The 15,369-nt window shown below is 40.6% G+C and overlaps 1 protein-coding gene across 4 annotated transcripts in view; it reads right to left on the minus strand.

Moving 5' to 3' along the window:
- The window catches only part of LOC132824724 (tubby-related protein 3-like), a 137,629-nt gene that overhangs the window by 49,591 nt on the left and 72,669 nt on the right, over positions 1-15,369 (minus strand). For all 4 annotated transcript variants that reach the window (XM_060839398.1, XM_060839397.1, XM_060839396.1 and 1 more), the window contains exon 3: positions 9,329-9,491. In XM_060839398.1, the coding sequence (XP_060695381.1) occupies positions 9,329-9,491 (163 nt within the window). The remainder of the gene's footprint in view (positions 1-9,328; positions 9,492-15,369) is intronic.

A 15,369-nucleotide genomic window follows, 5' to 3' on the forward strand; every position in this document is an offset into this window, starting at 1 on the left:
CCAGTCTTACTCACTATTGCTGACTTCCTGTAGGGCCACACTTAAAAGTATTCACTTATCTGTTTCTGTGCTGTGACCTCTCCCAAACAGGTTCCTCCAAGATTAGTTAATTTTCCCAGACCCACTTCGACGTCGAGCGATGAATGAATTCAAACAGTAAAGGCAGTAACTGCGCAGGTTCACTACTGTGTCAGTTAGCAGTGTGGGTTTCTTTCTTTCTTTCCCTCCTTCTCTCTCTCCTGCACTGACTTCACCATGTCCTTTGTCTGTTCATCTCCCTTTTAAAAATGCTGTTGTTTTGACTTTTGTTTTCCTCCAAAACAATGCAACAGCATATAAAAAAAATTGAGGAAAGCACCTCCAAAACCGAAAATACCTCAAAAAAAAAAGGAGCAGCCTGTTACAGCCAGAAATTCTTCCCATTCTACATCTTGGATATGACAACTCTACCTTTACTTTTATTGAGAGCAAGGTGCAAAGTGCTGGTGCTTGTAAACAAAGACAGGAATAGCTATAGGACAGACAGCAATGGACCTGAGAGAAACAGCAAGTAAGAAAAAGGCTGCAGTTGGTCTAGTCAGCAGAGAACACTACAGGTTTGCTGCAAGCTACTCTGCAGAATGCAGAAGACTGTCTCTGATCAAGCAATGTATTTGGTGGCCATCTAGACACCAAAAGATTTGCACTAGCGAGGCCGAGAGAAAAACATACAAGAATGGGCTTTACTTCTGGTAATTATAGTCAAAAGATTCATACAGCACAGAAACAGACCCTTCAGTCCAACGAATCCATGCCGACCATCATCCCAAACTAAACTAGTTGTACCTACCTGCGTTTGGCCAACATCCCTCCAAACATTTCTTATTCATAATCTTATCCAAATGTCTTTTAAATGTTGTCACAGTACCTGCATCCATCATTTCCTCTGGAAGATCTTTCCATACACAAATCAGTGTGTTAAAAAGACTGCTCTCATGTCTTTTTAAAAATCTTTCTCCTCTCACCTTTAAAATATACACCCTAGCCTTGAAATTCCCTCATCCAAGGGAAAAGACACCTTATGTATACCTCTCATTATATTATAAACTCTGTTCAGCAGCATTACCCAAGGCTCTACTCTTAATTATATGATTCTTGCATTTATTCATTTTATCAAAATGCAATACCTTGCATTTATCCAAATTAAACTCTGTCTGCCACTCTTCAGCTCAGTGACCCGATTGATCGAGATCTCTGCGTAATCTTAGATAACCTGCTTCATTGTCAACTGATCTTGGTGTCATCTGTGAACTTACTGTGCTTTCTTTATTCTCACCTAAATTATTTATATAAATGATAAAAGCAGACCTAGAACAGATCCCGTGGAATAGGTTTGGGAATTCTGGGCAGATCGAGACAGAGCACCTTGGACTGTTGCAGGATGTTACAACTCTGCAAAACAAGAAGAGGTGGAACCAATGGAAACTGGGAATGACTCTGGATGGTTTCCAATAAGTAGAATAGAGAACACGTCGTTAAGTGTATATGTGACATAGAGTTAGTAGTTGCATTAAGCCATTCATAAGGCTTACCTTTTCTGGAGGTTAGTACCTACGTGACTACTAGGTAATACTTAATCAATGTTCTTTAATCATAGAATCACAGAATCCCTACAGTTTGGAAACAGGTCCTTTGGCCCTACAAGTCCACACCGACTCTCCAAAGAGTAACCCACCCAGACCCATTCCCCTACTACTCTACATTTACTCCAGACTAATGCGCCTAACCTGCATATCCCTGAACACTACGGGAAATTTAGCATGGCCAATTCACCAAACCTGCACATCTTTGGAGTGCGGGAGGAAACCGGAGTGTCTGGAGGAAAACCACGCAGACGCGGGGAGAATGTGCAAACCCCACACAGACCATTGCCCGAAGTGGGAATTGAAACCGGTCCCTGTAAAGCAGCAGTGCTAACCACTGAGTCACCACACCGTCCTGCATTTATTTATCACTGAATGGAGAAATTCAACATTCCACAAACACAAAGTTGCTTAATCAGGGCTAACAGAAATTTTAAAAAAAACAGTTTATACCCAGATGGTGTTAGAAGATCTAGTTAATGCTGATCCGGCATGGTAGGAGAAAGTGAGGACTGAAGATGCTGGAGATCAGAGTTGGGAGGGTGGTGCTGGAAAAGCACAGCAAGTCAGGCAGCAGCCGAGGAGCAGAAGAATCAATGTTTCAAGCATAAGCCCTTCATCAGGAATGACATTTGTGGGCTGGGAGGGCTGAGAGATAAATGGGAGGGGGGTAGGGTTGGGGAGGGGAGAGGTAGCTAAAGATCGGGGAAAAGGTGAAAGGTCGGAGAGGAGGGTGGAACATATAGATGGAAAATGTAATGGACAGGTCAAGAGGGTGCCAAGTTGGACACTTGGGACTGGGACAATGTAGAGGGAGGAGAAATGAGAAAACTGGTGAAATCAACATTGCTCCCATGAGGTTTCAGAGTACTAAGGTGGAATATGAAGCATTCTTCCTCAAGGTTTTGGATGATAAGGATTTGGCGATGGATGAGGCCCAGGACCTGAATATCTTTGGAATGGGAGGGGGAAATTGAAGTGTTCAGCTACGGGGCAGTGGTGTTGGTTGGTGCAGGTGTCCCAGAGATGAAACGATCTGCAAGTTGGCGTCCTGACTCCCCGATGTAGACGAGACCACACTGGGTGCAACAGAAACAATAAATGACATTGGTGGAAGTACAAGTAAATTTTGTTGGTGACGTCACTCCTGCCCTTACAATCATGCTTACTCAAGTTGACTGTCTCTGCCCCACACCCAGCTCCAGCCCCACCTCAAGTCCTAGCGCCCAGCCCAGCCTCCCCCTCACTGAGGATAAACGGTTAGTCCTCAGCAAAGGCCTCACCTTCATCCTTCTATGCTCGAGTAATGAGTTTGACAAGCGTTGTGACCTTGAACATTTCTTCCGCTGCCTCTGCCTCCGGGCCCACTTTTTCAATCAGGACAACCGCCCACCCACCAAGGACCCCTTCTTTCACCTCGAACACACCCCATCCACCTGGACTCCCTGTACTGGCCTATTACTGCCCTCAATCTCTTCATTTCTAATGGATATCGACCGCCTCAACCTGTTCACGCCTCTCACCTACTCCAACGCCCTGCTCTCACAACGCACAGCCCTGCACTCCCTCCACTCCTACCCCAACCTCACCAAACCCGCAGACAAGGGGGGTGCAGTGGTAGTTTGGCGGACCAACCTCTACATCGCTGAAGGCAGGCGCCAACTCGCAGACACATCCTCCTACTGCCCCCTCAACCAGGACCTCACCTCCCATCACCAAACTATCATCTGCCAGACCATCCACAACCTCATCACCTTTGGGGATCGCCCATCTACTGCTCCAACCTCATCATTCATGAACCCCACACCGCTGGATTGTATCTCCTACCAAAGATTCACAAGCCTGACTTACCCGGTCGACCTATTGTCTCAATATTGTATTCAATATTTATGCCAACATAACATATAATTGCCCAGAATTGGTTGCAGGAACAACAATTAATCCTACTTGCCAATTCACTAGTTTCAAAATAGAGATTCTGCAGTGAAGGAGGTAGGTACCACTGCTATATCAAATAGTGGCTCCAATTACACTTTCTTCAATGCAGCCGCTGATCACATTATTTGTGAAAGGAGATTCACCAAGTTGAAGGAGAAAAGGGTCTGAACATGCGCTTCACCTGCAAAAGTATTGCATTTTTAGATCTCCCCAGACACACGTGCTATCACAATGAAATGCTACTATCTACTTCATGCCAAAATAATGCAGGATATCCTTGTAGTATATCTACAGACCATATGTCTAAACTAAAGAGAGGAAAATACATACCAGAGAGCTGGAATTAACTTATGAAGTTCAACACATGCTAAAGCCAAGCAGTTTGAGAGGTAATGAGTAAGAGAGATGAACAATTATTGGATATTAACATGGTTATAAAATATAGGGAATTGGTTGATGGGAAATATTCTTATCATCAAAGCCTTGTTCACATTGTGACAAAGCAGTCATACACAACCTGGCACAAAATAAATCAGAATCTAATGCAGGTTTGACACGCTCACCCATATTTGACAATAGAATCATGCCAACAGATCAGAAATTCAGTGGCAAGTGGGAATGAGACAGAAAGGACAATTTAAACATCTTGTGAAGAAAACTGCCTATATAATGCTGCATAGACACAAGCTAACCATCATGTCTCAGAAAATCAATTTTAAAGGAACTGGTACAACAGAAGCCAGTTGCAAGGTAATAATCGTCACAGTTAAAGACTGTATTTAAGATAAACCTAAGTAGCTGAAAGCCACGAAGAACCATGAGGCATGGAGCATGGACAGCCCTTGTTATCAGGTATAGGCAATCTATAACATAGCAGATATAGAAAGTTTATACTTTTAGTAAAGTGTCATTTTCTCACAAGTGTGTCTCCTCAAGAAAGGAAACAAGCAACCATCAGATGTGACCTTCAAATACCACTCTGAACATATTACATAAAAGCCATGACTTAAACGGAATTACTGCAGAAAATTAATCTGTTAACTCTCAAGCTGCAGGTATACTGAACAAAAGAATAACGCTGTCATTTCCAATCCTTTCTTAGAATTCTTTCTGATAAGATACTGATACATGAGAATCACACTCTCATGCGAACTATTCCTAAAACTGTAATTACTCTCATACAGGGGGATGTGATGACCTACTTGGATTGTTAACCCAGAGACTCAGATTATGCTCTGGGGATGTGGGTTTGAATCCTGTAACAGCAGATGGTGGAATTTGAATTCAATAAATATCTGGAATTAAAGAGTCTAATGATGACCGTGAATCCATTGCTGATTGTCAGGAAAAATAATCTGATTCACTAATATCCTTTAGGGAAGAAAACTCCCGGTCTGACCTACATGTGACTCCAGATCCAAAGCATCATGGTTGAATCTTAACTGCCCTTTGGGCAAAAAATGCTGCCTGGCCAGTGATATCCTCATCCCGTGGATAAATAAAGGATATGGATTTTAAACAACTATTGACCTGTGCGACATCACATTTCTCAATAGTAAGTCACAATACAATGTTTATCCTAATTTATTTCTCTACAGAAAATCGATTATGTACAAGATAGGAAGGATAATTTTAGGAAGAAATCACTCTATTTTTCTCAACATCATATAAAGTATTTCTTTATTTGGCAAATTCTAGGTAATGGCCGCCTGAATTGATTATATTCTTAAAATTATAGTGTGAAACTCAGCTTCAGAAACATTTTTTTTTACAGTATCTGACCTCGGTATCAAGAAAGCTGAAATTAGAGTTGTACAGCATGGATACATGCCCTTCAACCCCACTTGTCCATGCCAACCAGGTTTCTTAAACTGAACTAGTCCCATTTGCCTGTGTTTCGCCCATATCCCTCTAAACCTGTCCTACCCATATTCCTGTCCAAATGGCTTTAAATATTGTAATTGTACCCATCTGTACTACTTCCTCTGGCAGCTCATTCTGTATGCACACCATCCTCTGTGTGAAAAGTTTGCTCCTCAAGTCCCTTTTAAAATCTTTCACTTCTCACCTTAAACCTATGCCCACCAGTTTTGTACTCCCCTATTCTGGGGAAAAGACATTCGCTATTTACCTTATCTACATCCCTCATGATTTCATAAACCTCTAATAAGGTCACCCGTCAGCCTCTTATACTCTAGGGCAAAAAGTCCCAGCCTATCCTTATATATCAAACATTTCAGTCTTGGCAATATTCTTGTAAATCTTTTTGCACCTTTTCCAGTTTAAACTCCATCTGCCACTCCACAGCCAACTCGATCAAGACCTTGTTGTACTCTTAGATAATCTTCTTCACTGGCCACTGTACCACCAATTTTGGTGCCATCAGTAAACTTACTAACCATACCTCCTATATTCTCATCCAAATTGCTTATTTGAATTATGAACAATAGTCGACCCTGCACCAAACTTGTGCAGACTGTTCTTAACAGTGAGATTTCTACCATCCAATTACATCTCTGTGCACCTACAATGAAATCTAAAACAGACAGTTTGTAGATATACAGCAATTTTGGAAGCACTCAAGGTACAGACCGTAACACATCAGGAGTTCCCATTTAACTCTGACATTCAACACTAATGACTAAATTTGTTTGTGCACTGGTCTGCAACAATTGCTAATAAAGTAAAAGAATGAACTGCAAACTATCCTAAATACATATATTATTCGGATAGAAAAGAAAACTATCAAATCACATTACATTTTAATTCATCAATATCTTTACCTCCTCCCATCTTAGTCTCAAAATGCCCATCCAGATCTTTCCATAATATAGCTTATAATGTCTACCTATTCAACCTGTGATCCAGCTAGCAAGGTCTTGTTCCAGCAAAAAAAAAAGACACTCTTGTTTCATTCTACTTGCACCCTCGCAACTATGTCCCAGTTTATTGCAGTCTTGTCTTTGAGCCACAAGCTTGTGAATTCAACACCAAGTATGAACACAAAATCACAGTTGACAGTCGAGGGGTCACCTTATAGAGGTTTATAAAATCATGAGGGGCATGGATAGCATAAATAGACAAAGTATTTTCCCTGGGGTGTTGGAGTCCAGAACTAAGGGCATAGGTTTAGGGTGAGAGGAGAAAGATATAAAAGAGACCTAAGGGACAACTTTCTCACGCAGAGGGTGGCACATGTATGCCAGAGGAAGTGGTGGAGGCTAGTACAATTGCAACATTTTAAAGGCATCTGGGTGGGTATATGAATTGGAAGGGTTTGGAGGGATATGTGCCAAGTGCTGGCAGGTGAGAGTAGATTGGGTTGGGCTATCTGGTTGGCATGGACGAATTGGACCGAAGGGTCTGTTTCCATGCTGTACATCTCTATGACAGTCCAGGAAGTATTGTAGGAATATTACAGTGTAGAAAGTGCCATGTTTTGGTTGAGATGTCAAAATTTGACTGCTCTCTCAAATGAACGTAGAGGATCATACATCAATATTTCAAAGAATAACAAGGGAATTCTCCATAGGGCCCTGGCTGATCTTTGTCAGTATTCGATTTAATAGAAAAATAAACAGATTGTCTGGATAGTCTCTGTGGGATGCACTTTTATGGAAATTGGCTGTTGCCTTCCTGACAATACAAAAGCAACTGCACTTCAAAAATTCTTAATTGGTTACACAGTGCTTGGGACATTCCAGGCTGTAAAAATGGTGATGTAAGCGCATGCCTTTCTTCATCACAAAGTAGGAAACAAATGGTTATATAAAGAGACACAACCTGTGCTTAACCTCGAACAGCACTAATCTACAGAAATTTATAGGAGGTTAGTACATTTTTGTCAAACTAGACACTGCAAAACAATTAAAATTATAATACCAGTAGTCTTTCACATAATACATATTATGACTCTGTTACTAACAATCCATTTATCTTTTTCTAAAAAACAATCCAAATTTACAGACTATTCCAATGACAAAGTCAGTGATGATGAAATGTCCAGCAATCCAAAAGAACCAACAGTATACCGACTCAAACAACCTGTCAACAAAAATTGGCAGTAGACAAGATGTATCCTAGAAGCAAACAGTTGTCAACTGAGACATAGAACACAGATCTGCACAGCACAGGAAGAGACCCTTTGGTTCACGGTGTTGTGCTAAACGTGACGCTAAACTGAACTAATCCATTCTGCCTGCCCTTGGTCCATACCCCTCCATTCTTTGCATATTCATATGCTTATCTAAAAGTCTCCTAAATGCCCCTATCGTATCTGCCTCCTCCACCACCACCACTGGCGGTGTGTTCCACACTCCTACCACAATGTGTAAAAAACCTACACCTCATCTCCTTTGAACTTTCCTCCTCTCACCTTAAATGCATGTCCCCTAGTATTAGACATTTCAACTCTGGGAAAAAGATTCTGACTGACAACCTTTTCTATGCATTTCATAATTTTATAAGACTTCTTTCAAATCTCCCATCTGCCTCCACCACAGAAAACAATCTGAGATTTTCTCACCTCTTATAGCTCATACCCTTTAATCCAGGCAGCATTCTGGTAAACCTCTTCCCAACCCTCTCCAATGCCTCCACCTCCTTCCTGTAATGTAGTGACCTGAGTTGAACACAATACCCTAAGTGTGGCCTAACCAAAATCTTATAAAGTTGCAACATGACATTCTGACTCTTGTACTCAATTCCCCGACTAATAAAAGCAAGCATGTCATACGCCTTCTTTACCACCCGATCTACTTGAGTGGTCACTTTCAGGGAGCTATGGACTAGAACCCCAAGATCTCTCTGTATTTCGAAGCTGCTCAGGGTCCTGCCACTAACTGTTTACTTTTCCTTAACATTTGATCTCCCGAAGTGCAGCACCTCACACTTTCTGGGATTAAACTCCATGTGCCATTTCTCCACCCATAGCTGCAACTGATTTATATCCTGCTGTATCCTTTGACAACCGTCTACATTTTCCACAAATCTGTAGACTTACAAACCCATCTATCTACATTTTTATCCAAGTCATTTATGTATATCACAAACAGAGGTCCCAGTACTGATCCCTGCAGAACATCACAAGTCACAGACCTCCAGCCAGAAAAATATCCTTCTACCACTGCCCTCCGTCTTCTACGTGCAAGCCAACTCTGAATCCGCACAGTCAACTCAGTGAATTCCATGCATCTTAATCTTCTGGATGAGCCTACCTTGTCGAAAGCCTTACGAAAATCCATACAGACAACATCCACTGCTCTACCCTCATCGATTACTTTTGTCACCTTGGGATTTTTTTCAAATAGATACAGCAATTATCAGTAATCTCAAATTAAATCTCAGACTCTGATAAGAAATTAAATCAAATGTTAATTTTTTTAGCAAATGAAAATACCATTTAATAATATTCAACTTTTACTTTTTAGTTATGACTTTGCTACTTTCCAAAAATCATTGAGATTGTTCAAAAACATCAGTGTTCAATAGACACATCCAATCAATTTCTGTGCTGCAATCGTTAAGATGGACACACATACATGTGTGCAAATAACATCTTCCCAGTTGGCCAGCTTGTAGATTGTGTGATTGTACTACTCCATGTGTTAAATGGCACAATTCAACTATTTCCTGCACTTCACAGAACAAGAAATACAACCTGAATGGTTATTGTGGCTTTCAAGAAGTCTATTTTTATCCATGTTAGCCAGTGAACAAGTGATTGTTTATCTTTAAAGCAGTGGTTACATAAAACACGTATCGCATACCATCTAATAGTCTGTTGCTGGTTATGTTGTTGCGGAATTCTACTAATGGTGATTGTTCCTCACATCGTTTTGGCTTCAACCTTCGTGGCTTGGCCTCAAGGTTAGGTTGGACCATGAGAAGCTCCTGTCGTTTCTTCCTCTGCTTCTGTTCAAGTAGTGCACGCTACAGGAAAAAAAAGTTAAAGCATTTGTTATGAAATAATACTTGAACTATCAAGAGGAAAATGTTATTAAGTAAAATCAACATATTTTAGAGGAGAAAAAGTATTTTTATTAACATCCTAGTAGTCGGCTTTGGAGATTTTCAGTTAAAGAACTGGAGAATGATAACAGCACAGAAGGTGGTCCTTTAGCCTGTCTTGTCTGCGTCAGTTCTCTGAAAGATGCACACAGTAATTTCTGCTTGACCGCCATTTGTCTGTAGCTCTGCAAATTTTCCCTCTTCAATTTTGAAATTTGGCTCCACCACATTGTTTCATAGTGTATTTCATCCTAGCCACTTGATGAGTATAAGTTTTTGGTCATCTTGCCATTGATTTAAGATAAACAGCAAAAGAATCAGTGTCCTTTTTCCTCAACCGAAGATTCCAAGCAACTTGGTTGACAAAGCCCTCAGCCATGTCCAACCTATTTCCCACCCTTCTGCCTTCACCTCTTTTCTGCCATCCCACAACTATAGGGCATTTGTGGTCCTCACTGTCCACAGCCAGTGCAAGAATACTGGGGAGACTAAATGCAGACTGGCTAACTGATTTGCTGTACACCTACACTTCGTGTATAAAAATGGTTCTGAGCTTCCAGCTGCCTGCCACTGTAGCAGATGTCTGTGCTCCCATGCCAACATTCCTATCTGTAGCGATTCAGCAAGGCTCAATGGAAGCTGGAGGAACAACACCTCACATTGCACCTAGAAACCTTACAACCTTAACACTGAGTTTAACAATTTCAGAAGATGAACACACTCTCCTTTGTTCGGTCCCTTCCTCCATACCTTTAGGTCCTGTTCTGTATGACTGCTCCCAGCACAGTCAACCCATTTTCAAATATTTAAACTTGCTGTTAGCACCCCACTTAACTGTTGTCTCTTTTCTGGCTTATCATTAGCAAAATGTCTGTTTGCCTATCCCTCTTCTCGCTCGCACTCCTTCCATGTACACTATTCTCTCTCTCTCTCTCTCTCTCTCTCTCCCCCCCCCCCCCCACTTCCGTCCCCTCTGATCAAAACCACACCCTGTCACCAGAATACAACCACCCTTCCTCATCGATCTTCAGTTTTGATGAGGGTCACTATGTGTTTTGTTCCTATAAATGCTACCAGATTCAGTGGTGCTTCTCCAGCACTCTGTTTTTGTTGTTGAATATATAGCCAAACTGTTTTACTATTACTGGCATCTGCTCAAAAGGGAGAAACTTGTCCAGGTATAATTTTGTTCACAAACAGCAGCTTAAATTCAATGAAGCCAATTACTATCTTTCCAGTATACTCCCCAACATTAGAAATTAATAGAAGTTAACAAGGATCTGAGCTATTAAGTGGCAATGACTCATCAATTATATACTCACCAATTCTTGAATATTACCAAGATCACTTGGCTGTAGCTCTCATTACAGCCTTGATCCAAATAAACACAAAAGTGATGAATTCCAGAGGTGAAGTGAAAATAATTCCCCTGACCAAATATGATGCCAAAGAACTTAAGTAAAATTCAGGCAATGGGTATTAGGGAGAAAACTATCCACTGGATAGAATAGCATTGAGTAAAGGATAGCATTAGAGCTAATTTTCACTTGGTTTTACATTAATTTACAGTGAAATATTAGAAACATCCATCTTCCAACTCAAATCATAACCACAGTTTCAATACATATCTCTTTATATTTCCTCAAACAATACCCGAATAATGCTCTCTGCCTGAATATAATTAAACACAAAATATATTCAATTAACATTAGAAGCATAGTCAGCATAAAGGAAGACGATTTTGTGGAGGCTATTGTGAGGCAGTAGTAGTGTCCCTAGCGCTGGGCCAGAAGGCTTGGCTTCAAACTCCCATGCTACAAAGTTGTCATAATATGTCTATGACTCAAAAAAAAGTGCTGAGATTTGAAGAAAAGGAGGCTCTTCCTTAGTATAGTGCCCTGCCTGCCTCCCAGGAGATTGGAGTTCAACTCCCCAATGGGAAGTAGTTGATCTCCATGTAATTGGGTAGGATTTCAAAGGACGCAGTGTTTCAAAAGGATCTTGTCTGAACATATTATGATTTTTTTTAAAAATCACCATGCGCTGTAACCCAGGCTATCAGTGTCTCAGTGACACTGATTTCCAAGTGACTACAACTTGATTACTGCTGTTGAGCCAGGCTGCCGAGATGCCACTTGCCAGATAAGGTGGTCTGGTTCCAGTGTTAGGTGAACATGCACCACCGGTCGGTGAAGGAACAGGAACCTGCACAAACCCATAATGTACATATCCATTGACAACTCCTTAGATAATTAAACCATCTGTGCCTATGAGTAAATAAGACCCACACAAAAGTTAGACTTGGGTTCATAAATGGAAAATAACATTCTTACCAGGCAAAGACACATGTCTATCCCAAAGAAAATCTAACCATTATCCTTTGGCATCCATGAATACTCAATCGCCCATCAACAACATCCTGGAGCTCAACACACCAGAAGCTTTACTGAAGAAGCCATATAAATACCGTAACTACAACAGACCAGAAGCTGGGAATTTTGTAGAGTGCAACTTAGCATCTTATTTTATTTTAACATTCGTGGGATGTGGGCATCACTGACAAATCCTTAATTGCACTTGAGCTGTTAATGGTGAGACACCTTCTTGCACTATTGAAGTCCATGTGGTATGTGGGAAGGAAATTTAGGATTTTATTGAAAACAGATAAGAAAAATATTACTTGTATTTGTGTTGCACTTTTCACGATCTCACAGAATATCTCAATGCTCTGAACAGCCAATGAAGTATTTTATAAGTGTAATTATGCTACTGGAGAAATGGCAATAATTTCCAAGTCAGGCTGGCATATGACTTAGAGAAACCATTAGTTCATGGTGTTCTCATGCATCTGCTACCCTTGCTCATTTAGATGACAGATGTTGTGTAATTGGACACTGCTATCAAAGGAACAATGACAGGTTGCTGCAGCGTACCTCCTCAATAATACTTACTGTAGCCAGATGTGTCTGTAATGGTAGGAGTAAATGCTTGAGGTAGTATATGGAGTACAAATCAAATGGGCTGCTTCGCCCTGGAAGGTCTCAAGCTTCTTGGAGTATTACAGGGACTACATTCATTGGGATTACCATCTACAAGGCACAACTCCGATGTGTTAGCAGGTTTTGGGAAGTTAAGAAGTAAATTGTATAACATAAGAATTTACATGATATGCTCTTCTAGTTACAGTATTTATATGACTGGTCCAGTTAATTTTCTGATCAATGATAACTCCTGGATGTTGGTGGTAAAGGATGCAGTGAAGATAATGCCACTGAACATCAAGGGGAAATGGTTCAATATTCTCCTGTTGGAGATGGCCATTGCTTGGTACTTCTGTGGCATTATGTTACTTGCTATTTATCAGCCTAGATTATAATGTTGTCAGTTCCACTAAAAGATCACCAGTCTGAAATCTTAAATCTTGTCACTCTCCACAGATCTTGCCTGACCTATTAACAAAACTTACGTTCTTATTTAAATTAATATGCATATTTTGTTGCATGCAGTCAAAAACTGCTTCGTTATCTGAGGAGCTGAAAATGGAACTGAACATTGCGATCATCAGCAAGCATCCTCACTTTGGAGAGAAACATCAACAGTTTCTATCTGTACAGATGCTGCCAGACCCAATTAACTCCTCCGGCATTCTCTGTGCTGATTTTAGATTTTTTGCATCCAGAGAGAGTATTTTTCCTTTTATCGTCATGTCTGCAGAAGGAAAGGTCATTGATGAAGTAGCTGAAAATGATTAGGTCAAAGAATCTGTTCTGAGCAACTCCTGCAACAGTGATGATTAGCCTCTCACAACTATGAGCACTTCCTCTGTGCTACGCATGACTCCAGGGAGAGGAAAGAAACCCACTCCCTTCAACATTACTTCTACTTCTGCAAGGCAAAATACATTAAATACTCCTGAGATAAAGTACAATATTAGATATGATAAAATATCCTCCATTTCCTTGCTTAAGTGTAATGAGTACATGAAGATTATCCAAGTGATTGACAGAAAGGAAGGAGGTGTTAGATTACAGAAGGATATAAATAGATTGATTAGATGAGCAGATCAGTGGCAGAAGGAATTTAGCCCTGATAAGGATGAAGTGATGAAATAAGAAGACAAAGGAATACTCGACGAGTTGTAGGATACTAGAAAGCTCAGAGGAACAAAAGAATCTTGGGGTGTTTGTCCACAAATCCCTGAAGATGGTAGGGCAGGTTAATAGGGTTGCTAAGGCAGCATATGGAACACCTGCCTTTATCAGTCAAAGCATAGATTATAAGAGCAGGGAGGTTACATTGCAGCTAGACAGAATTTTGGTTAGGCCACAATTAGAATACTGCGTGCAGTTTTGGTCACCGCACTATAGAAAGTTTGTGATTGCCCTGAAAGGGATGCAAAGGAGATTCATTAGGATGTTGCCTTGGATGGATAAATTCAGGCTATTTTCTTTGGAGCAGAGAAATATATAAGATTGCAATGGGCGTGGACAGGGTGAATGGAAAGCAGCTGTCGCTCTTAATTGAAGAGTCAGTAATAATAGTTTACACTTTTAAGGTGGAAGACAGGAGGGGATTGGAGGAAAAAACATTCCATTCAGAGGGTGGTGAGGGCCTAAAATGCACTGCCTGGGAGGGTAGTTATGCAGGTAACCTCATAACCTTTAAAAAAGTACTTGGATGAACACTTGAAAAGTCATAACATTCCAGTCTAGAGGCCTACAGCTGAAAAGTGGGACTATTGTAGATTTAACATAGTTTTGGCAGAACAGGCTCGATAGACTGAAGGGCCTCTTCTATGCTATATGATTCTATGCATCTACAACAACACACAAGTTCAACAACTTCAAGGAGAAACTGCCATGTCATTGGCACTACCTTCATCATCAGTGCAACGTAGCTGCAATATATATCTACACGATGCACTGCACCAATTCATCAAAGTTTTAATTGCATTTGTCAAACTTGTGCCCTTTAGGTTAAAAGGTATATGGGAGTAACATCACCTCCTAAAGTTACCCTCTAAAGGACACACCATCTTAACTTGGATATATGTTATCTTTCCATCATTGTCACTGGTTAAAATCCCGGAACTGTCCATCTTAAAGAACAATGGAGTATCGTCTTCATGCAGACTTATGGTTCACATCAGAGTCAACATGGCTTCGTGCCTGCCAAGTCTATTACATATCACTGAGGTAGTATCACGCAGGAAAAATAAAGGGTAATCAGTAGATGTAATATATTTGGATTTCCAAAAGGCATTTTATAATATACTGCACATAAAGCTACTAAATAAGAGCCATTGTATTTGGGGTAGTATAATATCATGGATAGATAATTGGCTAATTAATGGAAGACAGGTAGGATAAAGAGGGAATTTTCAGGATGGCAATCTGTTATTAGTGGATGGTCAGCGCGGTGATCACATTGTTTACAACTAGCTTCGTCTGCAGTTGCTTATCCATCATCACTTTGAAAGCAATATTTGTCCCGTCTCAAATATACATATCTTGGAAAGAGCCTCAGCAATGCCTCCTGTTTCCAATTATCAAATATTTTTATGATCCCAAATCAGAGTTCTCTTTTAGAATAGTTACTACTTTGGATCCAGGAGGCTGAGGTTGTAATCCCACCTGCTCCAAAGGTGTGTAATAACATCTCTGAACAAATTGATCATAAAATAGGTCGAACTTATTCAGCCCCACCCTTCCTCTGATTAGCATTTTACTATTCATATGCTTTCAAACTCTTTTGAACTCTCCTTTATACCAGTCTTTGCTCATATTCTCCCATTCTGATT

The sequence above is a fragment of the Hemiscyllium ocellatum genome, chromosome 19 (genome assembly GCF_020745735.1).
Source record: "Hemiscyllium ocellatum isolate sHemOce1 chromosome 19, sHemOce1.pat.X.cur, whole genome shotgun sequence".
Taxonomy (NCBI): domain Eukaryota; kingdom Metazoa; phylum Chordata; class Chondrichthyes; order Orectolobiformes; family Hemiscylliidae; genus Hemiscyllium; species Hemiscyllium ocellatum.